This window comes from Heptranchias perlo, chromosome 38 (assembly GCF_035084215.1).
Source record: "Heptranchias perlo isolate sHepPer1 chromosome 38, sHepPer1.hap1, whole genome shotgun sequence".
In the NCBI taxonomy this organism is placed as follows: Eukaryota; Metazoa; Chordata; class Chondrichthyes; order Hexanchiformes; family Hexanchidae; genus Heptranchias; species Heptranchias perlo.
The window spans coordinates 7,574,289-7,597,177 of NC_090362.1; the positions used below are offsets into that span (position 1 = coordinate 7,574,289).

The 22,889-nt window shown below is 43.5% G+C and overlaps 1 protein-coding gene across 3 annotated transcripts in view; it reads left to right on the forward strand.

Moving 5' to 3' along the window:
• sin3aa (SIN3 transcription regulator family member Aa) overlaps positions 1 to 22,889 on the forward strand; it is a 111,216-nt gene that overhangs the window by 58,684 nt on the left and 29,643 nt on the right. For all 3 annotated transcript variants that reach the window (XM_067973360.1, XM_067973359.1, XM_067973361.1), the window contains 10 exons: positions 2,081 to 2,187; positions 3,073 to 3,352; positions 6,769 to 7,020; positions 7,800 to 7,952; positions 11,869 to 12,027; positions 13,635 to 13,724; positions 14,706 to 14,824; positions 18,024 to 18,234; positions 19,318 to 19,434; positions 21,465 to 21,703. In XM_067973360.1, the coding sequence (XP_067829461.1) occupies positions 2,081 to 2,187; positions 3,073 to 3,352; positions 6,769 to 7,020; positions 7,800 to 7,952; positions 11,869 to 12,027; positions 13,635 to 13,724; positions 14,706 to 14,824; positions 18,024 to 18,234; positions 19,318 to 19,434; positions 21,465 to 21,703 (1,727 nt within the window). The remainder of the gene's footprint in view (positions 1 to 2,080; positions 2,188 to 3,072; positions 3,353 to 6,768; positions 7,021 to 7,799; positions 7,953 to 11,868; positions 12,028 to 13,634; positions 13,725 to 14,705; positions 14,825 to 18,023; positions 18,235 to 19,317; positions 19,435 to 21,464; positions 21,704 to 22,889) is intronic.

Here is a 22,889-nt window from a genome sequence, read left to right on the forward strand (position 1 = left end):
ACTTGCTTGGATGAGTGCAGCTCCAACAACACTCAAGAAGCTTGACACCATCCAGGACAAAGCAGCCTGCTTGATTGGCACCCCATCCACCACCTTAAACATTCACTCCCTCCTCCGACAGCGCACTGTGGCTGCAGTATGTAATATCTACGGGATGCACTGCAGCAACTCGACAAGGCTTCTTCGACAGCACCTCCCAAATCCGCGACCTCTACCAGCAAGGGCAGCAGGCGCATGTGAAAAACGCCACCTGTACGTTCCCCGCCAAGTCACACACCATCCTGACTTGGAAATATATCGCCGTTCCTTCATCGTCACTGGGTCAAAATCCTGGAACTCCCTACCTAACAGCACTGTGGGAGAACCTTCACCACATGGACTGCAGCGGTTCAAGAAGGTGGCTCACCACCACCTTCTCAAGGGCAATTAGGGATGGGCAATAAATGTTGGCTTTGCCAGCGACACCCACATCCCATGAACGAATTTTTAAAAAAAGCCAGATTGCTCTTGCAGAAAAGCAGCATGGTCTCAACGGGCCGAATGGCCTCCTTCCGTGCTGTATCCATTCTATGACTCTATTTGCTGTCATGATGGTTGACCAACTGTCGTTGTTGAACCAGTAAACTGTAGAACTGTTGGGTTTTATGTCATTGCATGGTGCATGTTCTTTCATAGAATAATAGGTATTGTTACACCACCTCAACAATATTACACCCTCAATATAAGGTTTTCAATTTTTATAATATCTCTACATCTTCATAAGACTCTTGAGTTCTGTGGTTATGTCCATGATATGTTAATGTTATATTGTACCAGGACTTATGGCACTCTGTTTTTACAATGGTGAGGTAAAATTCTAAATAAAAGTTGATGTAAACAAAGAAATATTAATTAAATAAATGGAGGGATCCACCTTACCTTTCCATCTTGTATTGTGTGTGATGATTTGGTCCGTTTAGTGGCAGTCAGTCTTTCTGGTGTGTGCGTGTTGCAAAATCTGTTTATTTCTGAGGTTTTTTTCCTCCCCACATTGTTTTCATAGGTTTTAAGTTGACACAAAAGCTCTCTGTACCCATGCAGTTTATGTGGTTCCTTTTCAGTTTCATTTTAACTTACATAACAAAAATGACTACTTCAAAAGTAATCCATTGATTGTAAAGTGCATTGGGGTGTCCTGAGGATGCAATAAGATGCTGTATAAATGCAGGTTTTCTTTTTTCTCTCTTTTTATTCTCTTTTTTCTCTCTTCTTTCTCTTCCTCTTTGGCTCTTTCTCTCTCACGCTGCTGTGCTCTTTTGCGCTCTCTTTATTCACACTCTTTTGCACGCTTTCTTTTGCACTCTCTTTCTTTTGCTCTCTTCTTTCTACAAGTTTGATTAGAGGAGTGTGATAGCAGTGTGAAACTGGGAAACTTGGTACAGCAGACAACTTTGAAAGTAACCCTGTGAAAATGTCATCAGACATTGCATAAGATGGTATCTGTTGCACTTCTCCATCGATACAAGGTTATCCATTGTAGCATAATCTATTATATACCCTATCTATAGTATCAGGTGCTGACACCAGTATTTCTTTATGACGCTGTGGTATACCTTTATGATATTGTTATGTTGCATTTCTGGTGCTGATACTACTTAATGGTAACTGTCACAGTGATGTATTATGGTGTTGTTGTGTTGCAGTAATGGTGCTGATATTGCTTTTTGGTACTCTCGTGTTGCTATCCATCGATAGTGTTGCTTAACAGTGCTGGTTGTGTTGCCATGGCAAAGTTGCTTTCTAGTGGTGTTGCATCACTTGCCATGTGATGGTGTTTTTCTACAATGCTGTGTTGCATAACAGCCCTAGTGCTGTTGCTAATGTAGAGTGCACATTTGACATTAGGAATAATGCCGTATACTGTATCTTGTTATAATGCACTGCATGAATGTTCCTTTTTCACAGTGGTTTTGAATAGATTGCTCTTAGCTGCTATTATCAACTATTGTCCTTTTCACTCTTTAGTTTGAAGTTGATATCTTAAAAAATGTTTTTGCAGCACTATCAAACTGATGTATCTTTTTGCTCACTCTTTTGGCAGGTGGAAGACGCTTTGTCATATCTTGACCAGGTGAAGTTACAATTTGGAAACCAGCCCCAGGTTTACAATGACTTTCTGGACATCATGAAGGAGTTCAAGTCTCAGAGGTAAGGCGGTGGTGGGGCGGAGAGGGGGGTGCGGCTAGGATGGAGGGAGATTTTTTATCTCCCCGTACCATAGTGATGGGCATTTAGGCTGACCCTGCATTCAGGCTGCGTTACTAATTTCAACTGATACTGTTTTTTTTTGCTTTTTTAAAAAAAGCGTGACCTATATGTCAGTTAAAGCAGGAATTTTAACTATTGGGAAATTTTCTAAAATGCAAAGTGTTACTTTTGATTAGTAGATTGTAAAACTGATGAAACTGCAGCATTTACAGAAGTCTTCACTCACAGTTAATCCATTAACAGCCGTGGATACAATGGGTGTAAGCAGAAAACGGTTTTGTATTTTCTATTTCTATTTACTTCACTGAAGTATTCATTCATTGGATGTCCAGTTGTAGACTTCATATGTGTAAAGAAAGAATTTGTATTTAGTTAGCACCTTTCACATCTTCAGTGTGTCCAAAAGCATTTAACAGCCAATTAATTAATTTTGATGTGTAGTCACAGTTGTTACATAGGCATTCCATGATTCTGTAAGAGTGGGGGAATGGGACTAAGTGGATAGCTCTTTCAAAGAGCTGGCATAGGCATGATGGGCCGAATGGCCGCCTCCTGTGCTGTCTAAACGTCATAGCCAATTTGTGCACAGCAAAGTCCGACAAACACTAATGAGAGTACCTGACCAATTAAAGTAGGGTTGGGAGGCCAGTTGCATAGAGTTTGCAGGAATGGTAGAGACCATTTTAATGATCAACATTAGTGAAAATGCTGCAGGCTTAGTGAAGATGAGTGGTTGGTAAATGTAACGGGTTGGTTTAGATAGGCTGAAGCTGCAGAGTTCCTGAGTGTTTTGAATTTTAATGCCCTCTTTTTGAAACGTTGCAGCATTGATACCCCCGGTGTGATCAGCCGTGTTTCTCAGCTCTTCAAGGGGCACCCTGACCTCATCATGGGCTTCAACACTTTCCTGCCTCCAGGCTACAAAATTGAGGTACAGACTAACGATATGGTGAACGTGACGACGCCCGGGCAAGTTCATCAGATCACTCCTCAGCACGCCGCCCAGCCGCAGCCCCAGCAACAGCACCAGCAGCAACCCCAGCAGCATGCTGCACCTGCCCCGGCACAGCCAGCACCTCAACCGCCTCCTGCCAAAATCGCCAAGGTGAGCACGGGTAAAATAATCCGACAGGTCTCCAGGTGTTCTCAGACTTGCATAACCTGATTCACTTTTACTGGATATCAGGCTTTACTTGCAGTACAGGAGCTCCTACCCCGTTCCCCATGGTGTAAACTTGGATGCAACCACATAGTTCATTGGTGTATCACCATGCCACCTCTCTGTATCGTTACACATTTATTCTCCTTGCTTTCTTCCTCAATTGCCATTCTTTAACTGGAAGGATAAACTTTTGAGTTGTGAGCACCACCTCAACCTTGTGCTGTTTCAGAAAGCTGAACAAATGTGTGTGTTTACCGAAATGTCATTTGTCAGGTTTGGTTTGGCGCCATGCGATATTGCAGGGTCCATGTCTTGAAATTGCTGAACCTAGAAAAGAAAGCATGTAATAACCAACATTAGGGATTGAACCCTGGCGAAGCATGACAGAATTATTACTGGTGACACCTTGTTAGTATACCTCAAGACACTGCTTGCACAGCAGGCGCTGACTCTGCTGATAAGATATTCTGTCAGGGTGCTTGCATTAGTTGAATTTATTTGCCGATATGGTCTTTCTGTGAGCATCAGATTGTTAATTAATTCACTCCAAAATTGACACCAAATTAAACAAGTGCCTTTCTCTCAGGCATGGCAGCTTGGAAAGAGAGGATCTTGCTTAGGGAAGCTCTTGCACACTTCCTAGTGGTCATTTAGAATGTGACATTGAGCTTAGATCATCTGCGAACTAACTCCGCTGACGAATAATTGAGAGGAAACATTTTTCCCCTTAAAAATGCTTTTGTTTTATTAGACTCTTAAGTTTCTTTTGAACATCGGCATGATTAGAAGTAACTTCAGTAGCTAAACTTTATTGGGTCAACCGTCAAATATCAGCAAAACCTTCAAAACTAACAGCAGTAAACATTGGCTGTACCAATTGGAAACGTGCCTTCAGGGGTATATTAATAGTTGAATTTCCCTTCTTTATCCTGACTGCCAAAGGTGTGGGAGGGGTAAAAGGAATTTTCAGCTTCTAACAGCTTAACCTTTTTAAAATGAAGAAATCCAGATAAAGTGTCCATAGCGTAGAATGGAAAATTAGGTGATCAAGAAGTAATGATTACTTGAGACCAAGCTTGGCTTTAAAAAGGTATGATAACTGCTTCCTTGGTCTTGAGATCCTGGGAATGGATGAGTGCCGGGAGGTTCATTGTTATAGCTTGCTGTGAGGACTGTGAAGTATGTTATCTGCCGGTGTGCACTATCAAAGACTGTAGAAGCTCGTGAGTAAAACAAAACAGGGATTGCACAGTAGCCTGCTGATGTGATGAACAACTCCCCTCATCAAACATTTTCTTTTGCTAAATATTATTTGGCCAGTTAATAGACTTTATATAAAAAAAGCAGTGCTCGTGCATTAACGCCAGCAATCTTACGGCATGTTGCATGCTGAGCCACAGCGATAACTCGTGTTTGGCTGATTTGATCTATTATATGCCTTTTTGTCTTTTTATAAAATAGCTGTGCAGTGCCTGTATTAAAACCTGTTTTTAATTGGATGTGTAACTCAATAAAATAAATTAAAAAGTAGTAAAGTAGTTGGAACAAACTTTGCAAGCCTTCATTTCTCTTCTTATTTTTATTGCTTTCTGGGAGTAATACCCATAATTGAAACTGTTTTTAGGATAATGCTCACTGTTCTAATTGGTTTGATGGTGCTAACTTTCGGTTATGTATCATTAGCAGAGCTCTTCCTAAGAGACGAACTGGGGCATTTGCAAAGTATACAGGATACATACAATAACAGGGTCTCCTTGTGTGTTTTACTTGTACAGGAGAATTTGGAAAGTGCGCTGGGTATATAAAGTTGCAGCAGTAGGGTTCTCCTTACGCAAACACACTTCCCAAATTGTTGTACAAGTTGGAATGCTCTTGTGCCCATATCAACTTCAAGTCCACATCATTAGTAGGGTTTGAAATTTCAAATAGTTATGTGACTACAGAAACTGCACCAGTGTAAAATATCTGCCTTCTGAGTTTTTAGCAAGAAGAATGCATGTTGAAATTTTATTAGCATGCACACTACACAGAAAATCAGCAGTAAAAAAAAACTGAGAAGATGAATCATATCTTCCGTAACACAGATAAGGCATCGGACTACAGATCAGTGCTTTCACTGATCATTGTAAGGAGCTGATCAGATGGAGCTATGTTGTGGGGAAACAATCCACAGTTCCTCCCATGTCTGATATACAAAGAGGCAGGTATGGTGCTTGTGTGTTCTAATAAGAGTTTACTCCATCCTATTTGACCTGTCAGTACTCTCCACATTGCTGAATAATCACATAGTTACTAATAGTGAACATTTATTGATTTCAAGTAATAAGAATGAGGAGAGGCAATATAAACTAAATGGTACAATTTTAAAGGGGGTGCAGGAACAGAGAGACCTGGGAGTGCACATACACAAATCTTTGGGGGTGGCAGGACAAGTTGAGAAGGCTGTTTTTAAAAAAAAAAAGCATATGGGATCCTGGGCTTTATTTATAGAGGCATAGAGTACAAAATCAAGGAAGTTGTGCTAAACCTTTATAAAACAGTGGTTAGGCTTCAGCTGGAGTATTGTGTTCAATTCTGGGCACCACACTTTAGGAAGAATGTCAAGGCCTTAGAGAGATTTACTAGAATGGTGCCAGGGATGAGGTTACTTCAGTTATATGGAGAGATTGGAGAAGCTGGGATTGTTCTTCTTAGAACAGAGAAGGTTAAGGGGAGATTTGATAGAGGTGTTCAAAATCATGAATGGTTTTAACAGAGTAAATAAGGAGAAACTGTTTCCAGTGGCAGAAGGGTCGGTAACCAGAGGGTTTAAGGTGATCGGCAAAAGAGCCAGAGGCGACGTGAGGAAACATTTTTTTACGCAGCGAGTTGTAATGATCTGGAATGCACTGCCTGAAAGGGTGGTGGAAGCAGATTCGATAGTAACTTTCAAAAGGGAATTGGATAAATACTTGAAGGTAAAAAATTTACAGCACTATGGGGAAAGAGCAGGGGAATGGGACTAAATGGATAGCTCTTTCAAAGAGCCGGCACAGGCACAGGCACGATGGCCGAATAGCTTCCTGTGCTGTACCTACTATGATACTATGATTCACAGGCTTAAGTAAAGGCCAGCTGCACCAAAAACCAAGGTTATCCAATGACCTAATCAAGATGACAGATAAACTGTGACAATTGTCTACGGGTGATAACGTGCATTTTAATAAGTAGGAATCAGTAAATGATTGTACTCCAGAGATAGCCAAGAACTACAGTCAATTGATACTGTAGCCCCCTCCTCCCATCTGTGGCAATGAGTTGAATCACCAGTTTTGCAGAATAGTTCTTGGGATTTTAGTAAAAAATTTTTTTTATTGCAGCCACTACAGTCACAGACGCATACTCCAACCAGCCAGCCAAACGCATCGCTGGCTCCATACGCCTCCCCTCGGTCACCTCCAGTGCAACCCCACACTCCGGTCACCAGTGCTCATGCTGCTACACCACCCATGCAGAACAACCAACCTGTGGAGTTCAACCATGCCATTAACTATGTCAACAAGATCAAAAACCGTTTCCAGGGACAGCCTGATATCTACAAGGCCTTTCTGGAGATCCTGCACACCTACCAGGTAGAAAAACTCACAGCATTTCGAGATCTGTTTCTCCCCTGCTCCTCATGTTAACAGTTATAGAAGAAGTTTTCTCTTTATTTCTCTCTCTCCCACTTTTCTTTTTCTTTCTTTCTGAAAGAGTTACCCACCTTGAGAACTGGGCGTGCATTACAGTTCAGACGTGTAATAGCGGTGTTCTGAGTGTCAGTAATATGAGAAAAGGGAATGGATTCCGTTTATATTATCTTCCCCATGATGAGTGAAAGTAAACAGGATAATGTTGCACATAAATGATTATTTTGTAACGTGTGCTTGTTGCTGGATTTTAAAGCAGTCTCAAATTTAATATCCCCAATATATTGTGGATTAACGATATGTTGCACTGTACATGGGTTACTACTGTTTTGTTTGTGCTCATAACTGAATGCCTGTGTTGTAGATATTTCATATTGTGGAGGAGTGGAAAAAGAATGGCGGTGCACTCACTTTCCCCTGTGTTATATGGGTGGCAGGAGGGCAGCTTCTCCAGAACAGCCTTTCACTTCTAAATGTATTAATGGAGCCGCTCGGGTGTGTTATTAGGTCTTCCATGAGGCACTGGAATACATCTCTTGCCTGGAAAGATGGGAGGGAGGAGATGTGTTCTGGTTTGTTGCCGACTGGGCACTGCAAATTAAGGTAATTCTTCCTACCCCTCCCATGAATATAAGTCTGTATACATTCACAGAGCTCCCTCCTTCATCCCTTGTTGATCAGGGACTTTTACAAGATGCTCTGAAATGATTTTGCTGTTACAGAAGGAGCAGCGGAATGCAAAAGAAGCCGGTGGGAACTACACACCAGCACTGACCGAGCAGGAGGTATATGCCCAGGTAGCGAGGCTCTTTAAAAACCAGGAGGACCTTCTCTCAGAATTTGGACAGTTCCTGCCTGATGCCAACAGCTCTGTTGTAAGTATTGTCCAGTAACGACTGTCCTGGAATGGGTACACTTTATCTGTTAGTGTTTTGCTGTGTTTTTTTCACCCACTTGAATTTGAGCTTAAAGTGTCCAAACATACAATGGTTAGACTGTAAAATTGCAAACAATTTTTGTTCATCTATCTATGCTTTCAAAGTCATTGAGAGTTGTTAATTGGAGCTCGTAACATTATTAGAAGTTAGTTTATAAATAGATGTTTTGGCTAAAACCATGGAACACCTGAATGAAGATACTTTGTGAAGCTGCGGAAGAAATATAGATCTTTCTCAGTAAAAGAAGAACTTCAATGAACCAGCAACGATTATTTTTGATTTTTTTTTATTGCTCTATATTTGGTTACCTCTCCTTCTCCAATTCCATCCCTCCTCCCAGTCCACTTGAGTGAGGCGTAGCTTCTAGCAATCCTAGTTCTTGTGGTTACAATTCTGTGAAAGTTGATGGTGCTTTTTTTTTATTCGTTCATGGGATGTGGGCGTCACTGGCAAGGCCAGCATTTATTGCCCACCCCTAGTTGCCCTTGAGAAGGTGGTGGTGAGCCGCCTTCTTGAACCGCTGCAGTCTATGTGGTGAAGGTTCTCCCACAGTACTGTTAGGAAGGGAGTTCTAGGATTTTGACCCAGCGACGATGAAGGAACGGCGATATATTTCCAAGTCGGGATGGTGTGTGACTTGGAGGGGAACATGCAGGTAGTGTTGTTCCCATGTGCCTGCTGCCCTTGTCCTTCTAGGTGATAGAGGTCGCGGGCTTGGGAGGTGCTGTCGAAGAAGCCTTGGCGAATTGCTGCAGTGCATCCTGTGGATGGTACACACTGCAGCCTCGGTGCGCCGATGGTGAAGGGAGTGAATGTTTAGGGTGGTGGATGGGGTGCCAATCAAGCGGGCTGCTTTTTCTTGGATGGTGTCGAGCTTCTTGAGTGTAGTTGGAGCTGCACTCATCCAGGCAAGTGGAGAGTATTCCATCACACTCCTGACTTGTGCCTTGTAGATAGTGGAAAGGCTTTTTTTGGGAGTCAGGAGATGAGTCACTCACCGCAGAATACCCAGCCTGTGACCTGCTCTTGTAGCCACAGTATTTATATGGCTGGTCCAGTTAAGTTTCTGATCAATGGTGACCCCGCAGGAGGTTGATGGTGATGCCGTTGAATGTCTGGGGGAGGTGGTTAGACTCTCTCCTGTTGGAGATGGTCATTGCTTGGCACTTGTCTGGTGCGAATGTTACTTGCCACTTATCAGCCCAAGCCTGGATGTTGTCCTGGTCTTGCTGCATGCGGGCACGGACTGCTTCATTATCTGAGGGGTTGCGAATGGAACTGAACACTGCAATCATCAGCGAACATCCCCATTTCTGACCTTATGATGGAGGGAAGATCATTGATGAAGCAGCTGAAGATGGTTGGGCCTAGGACACTGCCCTGAGGAACTCCTGCAGCAATGTCCTGGGGCTGAGATGATTGGCCTCCAACAACCATTACCATCTTCCTTTGTGCTAGGTATGACTCCAGCCACTGGAAAGTTTTCCCCCTGATTTCCATTGACTTCAATTTTACTAGGGCTCCTTAAATGTTGCCTTGATGCCAAGGGCAGTCACTCTCACCAAGGCTGTAATGAGGTCTGGAGGCGAGTGGTCCTGGTGGAACCCAAACTGAGCATCGGTGAGCGGGTTATTGGTGAGTAAGTGCCGCTTGATAGCACTGTCGACGACGCCTTCCATCACTTTGCTGATGAATGAGAGTAGACTGATGGGGCGTTAATTGGCCGGATTGGATTTGTCCTGCTTTTTGTGGACAGGACATACCTGGGCAATTTTCCACATTGTCGGGTAGATGCCAGTGTTGTAGCTGTACTGAAACAGTTTGGCTAGAGGCGCGGCTAGTTCTGGAGCACAAGTTTGAAGCACAAGTCTTCAGCACTACAGCCGGGATGTTGTCGGGGCCCATCACGTTTGTTGTATCCAGTGCAGTCAGCTGTTTCTTGATATCACGTGGAGTGAATCGAATTGGCTGAAGACTGGCTTCTGTGATGGTGGGGATATTGGGAGGAGGCCGAGATGGATCATCCACTTGGCACTTCTGGCTGAAGATGGTTGCAAACGCATCAGCCTTGTCTTTTGCACTCACGTGCTGGACTCTGCCATCATTGAGGATGGGGATGTTCACAGAGCCTCCTCCTCCTGTTAGTTGTTTAATTGTCCACCACCATTCACGAATGGACGTTGCAGGACTGATCCGTTGGTTGTGGAATCGCTTAGCTCTGTCTATAGCATGTTGCTTCCACTGTTTAGCATGCATGTAGTCCTGTCTTGTAGCTTCACCAGGTTGGCACCTCATTTTTAGGTACACCTAGTACTGCTCTTGGCATGCTCTTCTACACTCCTCATTGAACCAGGGTTGATCCCCTGGCTTGTTGGTAATGGTAGAGTGAGGAGTATGCCGGGCCATGAGGTTATAGATTGTGCTGGAATACAATTCTGCGGCTGCTGATGGCCCACAGCGCCTCATGGATGCCCAGTTTTGAGCTGCTAGATCTGTTCTGAATCTATATCATTTTGCACGGTGGTAGTGCCACACAACAGGTTGGATGGTGTCCTAAGTGTGAAGGCGGGATTTCGCCTCCGCAAGGACTGTGCGGTGGTCACTCCTACCAATACTGTCATGGATAGATGCATCTGCAACAGGTAGATTGGTGAGGACGAGGTCAAGTATGTTTTTCCCTCATGTTGGTTCGCTCACCGCCTTCCGCAGGCCCAGTCTGGCAACTATGTCCTTCAGGACTCGGCCAGCTCGGTGAGTATTGGTGCTACCGAGCCACTCTTGGTCTTGGACTTTGAAGTTCCCCACCCAGGGTACATTCTGTGCCCTTGCTACCCTTAGTGCTTCCTCCAATTGGTGCTCAACATGGAGGAGGACTGATTCATCAGCTGAGGGAGGGTGGTAGGTGGTAATCAACAGGAGATTTCCTTGCCTATGTTTGACCTGATGCCATGAGATTTCATGGAATCCGGAGTCAATGTTGAGGACTCCCAGGGCCACTCCCTCCGAACTGTATATCACTGTACCGCCACCTCTGATGGGTCTGTCCTGTAGGTGGGACAGGACATACTCAGGGATGGTAATCGAAGAGTCTGGGACGTTGGCTGAAAGGTTTGATTCTGTGAGTATGGCTATGTCAGGCTGTTGCTTGACTAGTCTGTGGGACAGCTCTCCCAATTTTGGCACAAGTCCCCAGATGTTCGTGGGGAGGACTTTGCAGGGTCAACTGGGCTTGGTTTGCCTTTGTCGTGTCCAGTGCCTAGTGGCCTGATGCGGGTGGTCCGTCCGGTTTTCTGCATATTATGACTTTTTTGTAGCGAGATTTTACAACTGAGTGGCTTGCTAGGCCATTTCAGAGGGCGATTAAGAATCAACCACATTGTTGTGGGTCTGGAGTCACATGTAGGCCAGACCAGGTAAGGACGGCAGGTTTCCTTCCCTACAGGGCATTAGTGAATCAGATGGGTTTTTACGGCAGTCTGGTAGTTTCATGGCCACCATTACTGATACAATTTTTTTAATTCCAGATTTTATTTAAGTAATTGAATTTAAATTCGCCAGCTGCCATGGTGGGATTTGAACTCATGACTCCGGATTATTAGTCCAGGCCTCTGGATTACTAGAGCAGAAACATAACCATTATGCTACCGTACCCATTTTGGCTGTTTTGTCCTGGTAAATGGAACTTGGAGACGGCCTCTGAGCACTTAAAGCTGTTACTTGCTACAAAATAGAACATGTACTATTTGCTAAACATGGTAATCTAGATGGACACCTTCAGCTGTCTTAATTTTTCTGAAGTGCAGTACTTTGAGCTTATAACAGAGCTGAATGAAATGTGTTTTCTGCTCTCCAGCTGCTGAGTAAGACGACAGCAGAGAAAGCTGACTCAGTGAGGAATGATCATGGCGGCACAGTGAAGAAGCCTCAGCTCAACAACAACAAACAAAGAACCAATCAGAACGGCTGTCAGATCCGTCGTCACTCGGGCACAGGAGCCACTCCACCTGTCAAAGTAATTATAGGATAACTGTTGTGTGGTTAGGCGGTATCAGGAGCATGCACTCTTGAGTAAGGCAGTTCTGTGGACAAGCTCCTTGCTACTGTGCACATAGTTCTTTCACACTCCAGTGCAGAATTTGCAACAGTCCAGTAACAACAACATGCATTCATATAACACCTTTAATGGAGAGGAATGTACCATAGGACTTCACAGGAGTGTGATCGAAGGAGTTGATGTGGTGAAAGGTTTGGTGTAGTAATGATGAACTGCCTTGAGATGCTTTTGCATAATTTCTAAAGAGAACTGCATACAATGTTTGCTAAATATGCTTGTGATATGTCAGATTGATTCTGTGCGGCTTAATAGCTCTCCTGTGATATTGCTTATGGTAAATCAGATGATGTCCTGTTCTAATGATAGGAGCATTATACTATGTAATGCACAACATATTATTCTGCTGTTAAGGTGGTGCCGTGTTTAACTTATCCTGTCCGTTTTAAAGGAAGCGTATTCAAGATTTGTTTGTCTTTGTGGGTTACATAGATGCATCCCATGGAGTCTTGCAGGCCATACATAACGCTAATTAAATGTTCTTATTAATTTATTAATATATCTCAAGCTGCCAGTGCTAATAGGTTTTGATGCTTTGGTTTAGGATCTATCCACTAATGAGGCAATAGCACTAAGAACAGCCCTATCCAAACTTCCAGGCCCAGGAAATACAAATAGGACAAGCCAACAAGTAAGAAATAAAACCACAAATAGAACTGAGTTGCCTGGCCATCGTGGCCTGGGTTGGCATTGCTAGCGGGTCAGATATGGCTCTGGGGCAGTAATTTAGGACCATAAAATCTGATCGCTGTAAATAGGTATAATATCAGGTCAGTTAAAGGTTAATTGCTGTTGGTAAGGGAAGTTTGTAGATTGGCAGATGCTTGTAAATTCCTGGTTCCCAGTCAGAAGACACCTGCATGAAATTAGTGCCTATTATTTCTTTTATGCTCCAAAGTATGACAGACTTAATTTATGCTATAGATATAAATGGCTGTCCAGCTGAGTTACCTTTTGGAGCCTTTTTGAAATCCCTTGATTTATGGTTTTCGCTGATAAAGAAACTGGGAGCTCAGGTTGTAGATGTAATACTTGTGTTTTAGTAGCAGTTCCTAAGATATTAAATTGGTATATTCAATATAGTAATCCTGGGAGAGCAGCAAAATTCACTAGTTCTACTTATGAAGGTAATAAAAACATGTAATACCATTTGGGAACCTGCTGGCTAGGTACAGTAAAAGGTGGGCTTGTGACCGCAGTTCCTTATATGGTGAGCTCCTGATTTTGGGTGAACTGTTTAGAGAGAGAATAAAAGGGAGCGTTAACTTGAACAGGCTGCCTCCTTGCTCATTTGGTCAGGGCCTGTTGTGGAGGTGAAGGAATATGTAATGTGATCATTAAGTTGCTGGAGTTTGCATGGTAAACTATCACAGTGATGTAAGTACAGTCCACTGTTTCTCGGGTGTATGCTCATGTCTTGACTCTGCAATTGTTCAGAAAGATCATCTGCATTAAGCAAGTGTCGTCAGTAATCTCACCTTTTTCTCTTCTCTTATCCTTTTTTATAGAAGAAACCAAAGATGATGGGATTGAAAGACCAGTCCCTGGCTGAAGTCAGTAAGCATGGAGCTGGGACAGAAACCTTATTCTTTGATAAGGTGAGTGAGCTTGACTCCAAATCAGTGCATTAAAGGAGATTGATTGAAGCCTCTTTTTCTAAGTCTTTCCTCACTGCTATAAACACAAACTTTTCAAGCCTCTAATGTATTAAAACCAAGCTGTATTCTCTGAAGAAGCTTATGGCCTAGGGACTGTTTGATTATGGGCAACTTTTAAAAGGAAACAGTCCTCAAATAAAGTTGTGAAGTATTTTTAAAAGTACCCTTTTTATTTTCTTTCCTTTCCCCAAAAGATCGATTGATATTTCTTCTACTTGTGAAGGAGAATTATTGGTATGTGCAGGTCTGAAACACCCTCAGGTAGTGCTGACCTGTATTTAACACCGGATCTGCAACAAGGGATGGGAATGATACCGATCCTCGTATGAACAGCAGTCAACCAGTGACCAACATGCTGGATAAATCATCCTGCCAGGTCTTTTCTGGTTTACAGGACTTAATGCCTGCACAAAAAGGTTTCCTTTTGGGTAGGAACCACTTTAAAAAGAAAGGGTTTATGGGGTGAGGGGGGCGGTGGTAGGATTACTTTGGGTTTAAAATACCCCTTTTAGCTTTCTTACGTGTTGGGTGAACTTTCTGATTGGCCCACAAGGTGTTTCTATTGAAAATGAAGAACTATACAGTTTTTGAACTGTACTGTTCCAATATTTCATAATAAATCAACTCACTTCAAGCATTTGGGAGTTTCCAAGGATGCTGGTAGACTTAATAAACAGGTCTCTACTGAGAAAAAAAATAATTGAGCAAACTTGACCCTTAGCTGAATGGGATTTTAATGTGTATTGGGGCAGGTGAACACCAGCCGAGTAAATGGAGCATATTTGCTGCATTGGTGAGACACACTCGCTCTTGCTGTACTAACAAGTTCTTCGGGCTTCTGCTTTAAATATGACTATCACCGCGTTATGGATTGAAGGAAAGAAAAGCACAATAAAATATTCTTTATTTGTCTGGTTCTAGGTTCGAAAAGCTCTGCGAAGTGCAGAGGCATACGAGAACTTCCTACGCTGCCTTGTCATTTTTAACCAGGAGGTGATCTCCCGTGCGGAGCTGGTCCAGCTTGTGTTTCCTTTCCTCGGGTAAGAAAACACTGAGGGAGGACGGGGTGTTTGGGTGTGTTTTCTGTTCAGGGTGTTTGAACCTTTTGAAGACTGCAGCAGCATTTTTGTTCAAAATACATAATTAATTGCAGTAGTTTTATTGTGAATAAAGAAGCATTCTGTGGTTTTTCCCCGATTCAAAGATTCAGCATAACAATTTCTAGGCAATAATGTTGTATAATGCAAGCAGGAAATTTGAACATTAAAGGCTAAATAGAAATCTGAGCATTAAGATGAAAAGTAAGTGAGCAATTGTCATTTTCAATAACTGATCAGTTACAAAAATTTGCACACTGTGTGTGGTGTGTTGAGCATGTATTTTTTTCTTCTTCTGCAACTCGCCACCAAGAGGTGCATGAGAGCTGCATTTTTTTTATTTGTTCATGGGATGTGGGAGTCGCTGGTGAGGCCGGCATTTATTGCTCATCCCTAATTGCCCTTGAGAAGGTGGTGGTGAGCCGCCTTCTTGTACCGCTGCAGTCCGTGTGGTGAAGGTTCTCCCACAGTGCTGTTAGGAAGGGAGTTCCAGGATTTTGACGATGAAGGAACGGCGATATATTTCCAAGTTGGGATGGTGTGTGACTTGGAGGGGAACGTGCAGGTGGTGTTGTTCCCATGTGCCTGCTGCTCTTGTTCTTCTAGGTGGTAGAGGTCACAGGTTTGGGAGGTGCTGTCGAAGAAGCCTTGGCGAGTTGCTGCAGTGCATCCTGTGGATGGTACACACTGCAGCCACTGTGCGCCGGTGGTGAAGGGAGTGAATGTTTAGGGTGGTGGATGGGGTGCCAATCAAGCGGGCTGCTTTGTCCTGGATGGTGTCGAGCTTCTTGAGTGTTGTTGGAGCTGCACTCATCCAAGCAAGTGGAGAGTATTCCATCACACTCCTGACTTGTGCCTTGTAGATGGTGGAAAGCCTTTGGGGAGTCAGGAGGTGAGTCACTCGCCACAGAATATCCAGCCTCTGACCTGCTCTTGTAGCCACAGTATTTATATGGCTGGTCCGGTTAAGTTTCTGGTCAATGGTGACCCCCAGGATGTTGATGGTGGGGGATTTGGCGATGGTAATGCCGATGAATGTCAAGGGGAGGTGGTTAGACACTCTCTTGTTGGAGATAATCATTGTCTGGCGCGAAATGTTACTTGCCACTTATCAGCCCAAGCCTGGATGTTGTCCAGGTCTTGCTGCACGCAGGCACGGACTGCTTCGTTATTTGAGGGGTTGCGAATGGAACTGAACACTGTGCAATCATCAGCGAACATCCCCATTTCTGACCTTATGATGGAGGGAAGGTCATTGATGAAGCAGCTGAAGACGGTTGGGCCTAGGACACTACCCTGAGGAACTGCTGCAGCAATGTCCTGGGGCTGAGATGATTGGCCTCCAACAACCACTACCATCTTCCTTTGTGCTAGGTATGACTCCAGCCACGAGAGAGTTTTCCCCCTGATTCCCATTGACTTCAATTTTATTAGGGCTCCTTGGTGCCACACTTGGTCAAATGCTGCCTTGATGTCAAGGGCAGTCACTCTCACCTCACCTCTGGAATTCAGCTCTTTTGTCTATGTTTGGACCAAGGCTGTAATGAGGTCTGGAGCCGAGTGGTCCTGGCGGAACCCAAACCGAGCATCGGTGAGTAAGTGCCGCTTGACAGCACTGTCAACGACACCTTCCATCACTTTGCTGATGATTGAGAGTAGACTGATGGGGCGGTAATTGGCCGGATTGGATTTGTCCTGCTTTTTGTGGACAGGACATACCTGGGCAATTTTCCACATTGTCGGGTAGATGCCAGTGTTGTAGCTGTACTGCAACAGTTTGGCTAGAGGCGCAGCTAGTTCTGGAGCACAAGTCTTCAGCACTACAGCCGGGATTTGTCGGGGCCCGTAGCCTATGCTGTATCCAGTGCACTCAGCCGTTTCTTGATATCACATGGAGTGAATCGAATTGGCTGAAGACTGGCTTCTGTGATGGTGGGGATATTGGGAGGAGGTGATAAAGTCTGACCTGCGCTCTACCTTTCCCTCTTACTTTGATGGCCTGTCAGAGATCACAGCTGAGGTGATGGGGATCTGCAGCCCCTTACCTGTTCACTACTATGACTAGCGACTCTGCACTCGGCTTGAAATTACCGGGGTAACGTTTTCAGCATAGTTTAAGAGATAGTAACACGGTCCTAACTCATCAGCATGTAAACATCCAGCGTTTGTGGATAATGATGCAACTTGCAAATGAACCCACGAAGATCGGATATTTCCATTCGTACACAGAAGCAGTATCGTGCTCGCCCAGTGGGTTTCGTAATGTTACACAAATGGAATTTTCAAAAGTTGTAGGTTTCAAAAACGATTACCGGTAGTCAACATAACCAATTGGAGACGAGGAGGTCTTGATGTTTGTGGTTGGCGTTAGAATTATCCTTTCAAATTCAGAAGGAATTGCAGGAAAAAAATGTGCGCCTGTGAAACTAAACATTAAACACCTGTTCTTGTGTTTTTTGGCTTCAGTTAACAAGCAGGTTGTACCAGTACTTGGGGTAGGCCCTCTTTAACTTACTGCTGATCTGCAAGCTGTTTAATTTGGAGAAAGCTTAATTTCCACTGCTTGCTCTTATAGTGTTGCACCAGTTGCTCAGCAATAAAAGGCTACTCACTGGGTCCTGTTAAAAATAACGGTTCACCCTTCCCTAAAAGAAGAGAGTGGTACATCCAGGTAGTGGTTTAGCAGTTTGATTCAGGGGGGTTAAAGAAAGAAAAATGAAATCTACAATGTACTTGTTTCTAAATAATAGACGTTATTGTATGCATGATGGTTTGAGTTCACAATAAACATTGCCTCAAGACTTTCCGGCACCATTTCCTGCTGGTTTACACCTGGCCTTAGTTTTATGCAGTCTACATTATGGAACTTGTCAGCATGTAGTTACATGTGTAAATTACCACACAGATATGTTCTGGAGTTTTTAATTAGCGGGCAGCACATTTTCAGACCTGTGCAATTCAGTACAGTGTGGTTAGGACATGGGTTTGAGCCTGAGAACCTCCACATGTCTACTTCCCCTACAGAGGGCAAGGGAAAAGGTAGAGGCCAAACCATCCTGTAGACTATATTGAGCAGCTGAACATCAAACCAAAAAGGAGAAGAACTGGATTTACTGTTTGAATTGTCCATGCTATCTTGCAGAAAGTTTCCCGAGCTCTTCGTCTGGTTTAAGAATTTCCTGGGTTACAAGGAGTCCTCCCACATTGAGGCATTTCCTAAGGAGAGAGCTACAGAGGGTATTGCAATGGAAATTGATTACGCTTCTTGCAAACGACTTGGTTCAAGTTATCGAGCACTGCCCAAAAGCTTCCAACAGCCCAAGTGTACCGGCAGAACTCCCCTTTGCAAAGAGGTAAGGATATTTTTATGAAATGATTGCACTGCAGGCTGAATTCCGATGTAGCTGAAGATGTCCAGCAGTGTCCTGGATGGGCAAACCAGAGACTCACTTTGAGGCTGAACTCTGATTTAGCTCGTAATGGCCATCACATTGTTGTGTGGGTGACTTGGAGGCTGGGCATGGTGTTTTTTTTTTCAGTGTGTGAATTGCTAGCGCAGAAGGAGGCCGTTCGGCCCATCGTGCCTGTGCCAGCTCTTTGAAAGAGCTGTCCAATTTACTCCCACACCCAAGCTTTTTCCACATAACCCTGCATATGTCCAATTGCCTTTTGAAAGTTCCCATGGAATCTGATTCCACCACCCTTTCAGGAAGTGAGTTCCAGATCTTAACAACCCTGTGTGAATAAATTTCTCCTAATTTCCTCTCTAGTTCGTTTGCCAATTATTTTAAATCTATGACTTCTGATTACCGACCCACTTGCCAAATCTGATTCCACCACCCTTTCAGGCATGGCCGATGTTGCTCCCTGCATTTGAATGTCCTGTACATTTATTGTCAGAGTCAAGTGGGGAAACAATGGCCGCTTTTGGGTGGTACTTTGGGGAGGGGGTGAGGGGCAGGTGTGTGTGGTATGGTTCCCCAGGAAGGTGGGGGGTGAGGGGCGGGTGTGTGTGGACTGGTTCCCCAGGAAGGTGGGGGGTGAGGGGCAGGTGTGTGCGGGCCAGACATTTCCTACTACTAGCCACTAGATGGTAAATCTAGTCACTGACCACAAAAAGGAAATAATGTTATGTTAAAATGTGATGGTTAATTTTGCGTTTCCCACACAATTTGTGCGGACACGCATTGTAAAATATTAGCATGAACTCAAAAAAAAAAGAACTGGGTGGCGTGGGAGACTGAAACTCGTGATTCAGATATGTTTTTGAAGGTTTCATCGGTGATGAGTTTCATTGTTTGCATTGGGCCTTGTCACATACAGAGATACTGCCAGCATACGCATGGACATTGGTAGAACCATCCAGTCTTTACAACTAGACTATGTTTGCTTATCTCTTTGTTGCTCTGTAACTATTTCTGATACAATTACTACAGGTTCTGAATGATACGTGGGTGTCCTTCCCCTCCTGGTCTGAAGACTCTACCTTTGTCAGCTCAAAGAAAACACAGTATGAAGAGCACATCTACAGGTGTGAAGATGAGAGGTTTGAGGTAAGCGGACCTGCTGAACAGACATGCGGACACGCGTTCACACTCACACCCCACACCTTGAAATGGCCACTGGGTTTTTGTAAGTATGTAATCCATTACTATGCAGCTGATGAATATTAATGATGGGTAACCCCGTGATTTGGACCTGTAAACAAAAATGTAGACCACTGTGCCACCTAGTGCCCACTTCAGAATCTACGCATTTATGTGTTGAAATAAATCTATATAAAGAAGATTCTGACTGGTGGGAAACTGCTGTAAAGTTTTGCATTTGTTGTGCTTTACTCATTGATTCCGTTTTCTTTCTGAGTTGAGCCTTTTACAAAAAAAACCATCCAAGGCAGCAATAGAAAACAAAACAGAATCTAAGAAATGATGCAGATGTGATGCCAGTCATTAACCAGTTAGTGCCCTGGCTTGCCTCATGGGCAAGTAGCCTCTGGCGCATGAAAGGTCCATGATAACCATGCACACTTCATTTGCCGTTAGTTGATGAGTAGTAATGTTTCTGTGCCAAGATTTTTCTTCCTATTTGTACAGTTAGAATTAAATAGTGGGTCCATGACTGAAGATCACTTACTTTTACCTGAGTTGCGGTGCAAATGCTGCATATCATTTGTTATTTGAATTCAGAGTATTTGGTGTTAAGGGGAGTGTTGAGTGTAGATGATAGAGGGGTGATTTGATCGAGTTATCTAAAATGTTAAAAGGATTTGATAGGGTCGATGCGGAGAAACTATTTCCTCTGGTGGGGGAATCAAGAGCGAAGGGACTTTAATCTTAAAATTAGAACTTGGCCATTTAGGAGCGAAATCAGGAAGCATTTTTTCACACAAAGGGTGGTAGAAATCTGGAACTCTTTCCCCCAAACGGCTGTGGACGCGAGGATAAATTGAGCTGTCAAGAGTGAGAGAGATCGATTTTTGTTAGGCAAGCGTATTGGGATATGGAGCTACAGCAGGTAAATGGAATTGAGGTGCTGATCAGCCATGATCTAATTAAATGGGTAGAGTAGGTGCGAGGAGCCGAATCGTCTACTCCTGTTCTGATGAAATGCTTGTAATGGTTGGTGACTGGCTTCTTAATGCTTCAAATTCAGTTATGAGAAAAAGGCTTAGTTATTTCTAAAATGAAGTGGGTGTTATACACAGATTGCACTGTGGTTTTCAGTTCAGCGAGTTGCACACATTCAGGCTGCAATATTTAGACTTGAAACTGTATTTCCCTATGTGAAGCACAACTCACGGGTACTGGGTTAGGTTTCACTGTTTAGCACTTGATAGGTGACCCACGAGGAGTATCATCTGTTACACACTCTGGTGTTGTACCAGGATCCGGTGTAATTGCTATGCTGTGACTGCTTAATATTTGTAATTCACAAACTCTGGATCGTGTGTAATTTCAGTATTAGAATCAAAATGATCAGTTGATATTGTACCTGGGGCCTCCCCCAGATATTTTCACCCAACACTCCAGCTACAATTTTTTTTTTAAATTGCTTCCATACTCCTGTCCATTTAAAATTTAATTCTGTTTTAAAGTTATTATTACTGTGATTTTATTTTTATCTCTTTAATTCAGTGAAGTCTTGAAAAGATGGAATCTATTTTGACAATGGAAAATATGAATTATTCCTCCTTCCTCCTCCCTCCCCTCAGTTCCCAGTATCACACACCGTTTGCTTGGAGAATGAGTGAACAGGAGCCTGCACATAGACCTACTCTAGCGTCACTCTGTAACTAGCCATTTAGAGACTTTGCAAGGCACCCTTATTTGAGCTCTACTTGTTAACTTTTTTCCCCCACACCTCTCCTGTCCCACTAAGCACTCCCTCCGTTCCAGTAACACATCATGTACGATGCTTTGGTGTACCAGTGCAGCTGGCCTCCCAGAAAAGTGAATGTTAAGAATTTGACATTCGACTTTCCATTTCAAAAGTTCCTTAGCTTTTCTTACATAATAATTGAAAACTTCGTTGACTGCAATTCAAAAAAAAAACTAGTTGCTTGTTCTTGGGTTTTTTGGCATAGCTCGACGTTGTCCTGGAAACGAACCTAGCAACGATCCGTGTTTTGGAGACTGTTCAGAAGAAGCTATCACGAATGTCAGCGGAGGACCAAGCTAAATTCCGTTTGGATAACACCCTTGGAGGGACTTCAGAAGTCATTCATCGTAAGGCCATTCAGAGGATATATGCAGACAAGGCTGCGGACATTCTTGATGGTCTGAAAAAGAACCCTGCAGTAGCAGTTCCCATTGTGCTGAAAAGGTAGATTTATTCTGGCTTTATATTACAAAAGTGTTTTAAATGAACTATATTTTAAAGTCTTTCAGCATTGTATATATTTGGCACAGTAGTTCCACATGATAAAATTACTAGATATCTTTGCACAGTTTCTATACTGTATCAAATTAAGAGGTGTTGGTTTATCTCAATGCAAACATTCCTTGAGCCTAGAAATTGCTGTTGGCAATATTGACAGGCTTGTATGACATTCCTCTGACTGCTATTGTAATGCAGGCACTAACCCATTTAAAATAAGTGAGTTAACACATGTGTTAACATAGCAGACATAGGCATGTTCTACAAACACACTAAGCATTTGTTTGCTGATATTACCAACAGCACAGAGGTTGAGCTTGAGATCATTCTGCTCTGTATACGGACATACGAAATTGACGGGCAGGAAAAGACCAGCTGGTCCATCAAGCCTGCCGCACACCATGATGTAATGTAATTTCTAGGCTATAGTGCTGTGTATTCAGTTATGGCCGCGGGGGTGGATGGAAGGTGTGGAGGAGGGTTGGGGAGGAAAGAAGTGTCTAGTCATGATACTCTGGCCATCATGGTGTAGGGCAGACTTGATGGACCAGCTGGCCTTTTCCTGCCTGTCAATTTTGCATGTTCGTATATAGAGCAGAATGATCTCAAGCTCAACCTTTGCACTGAGGTGACCAATCCCAGCTGAGGAAGTGACAGGTGTACTGTACAGTAAGTGGCCTCAGCACCCTCAGGGCAGAAGGAAGAAAACGGGCTGTGGTTTCCACTCCGGATCATTATGCATTGACCCCTCTAGGAAAAATTGGCGAGAGAGGACTTGTGTTTGTGAAGTGAAGACGGGGCTGAAGTGGTCAAAAAGCCCACTGTCATTTCTTGTCCAGACTCCCACATCAAGAATGGGCACTTGGGTGAGGTACTAGAGGGCTGTTAGTGCCCGTGGAACCACACCCCAGTGACAGTCGTCATCTTCAGGAGAAGAGGGGGAGAAAAGGGATGGAAATTTGGAAGGGCTAATCATAGCGTGCTAGGTACTGATTCTGCAACAGGACTACCCTTTAAAAGATAATTTTGAACATGAAGAAGAACAAAGCGTGGCATTGATGAACTGTTGAACTTTAACCAGAAGATGTCTTAAACATTTTCACTTTATTTCAGTTCTCTTTCTTAGGACGCC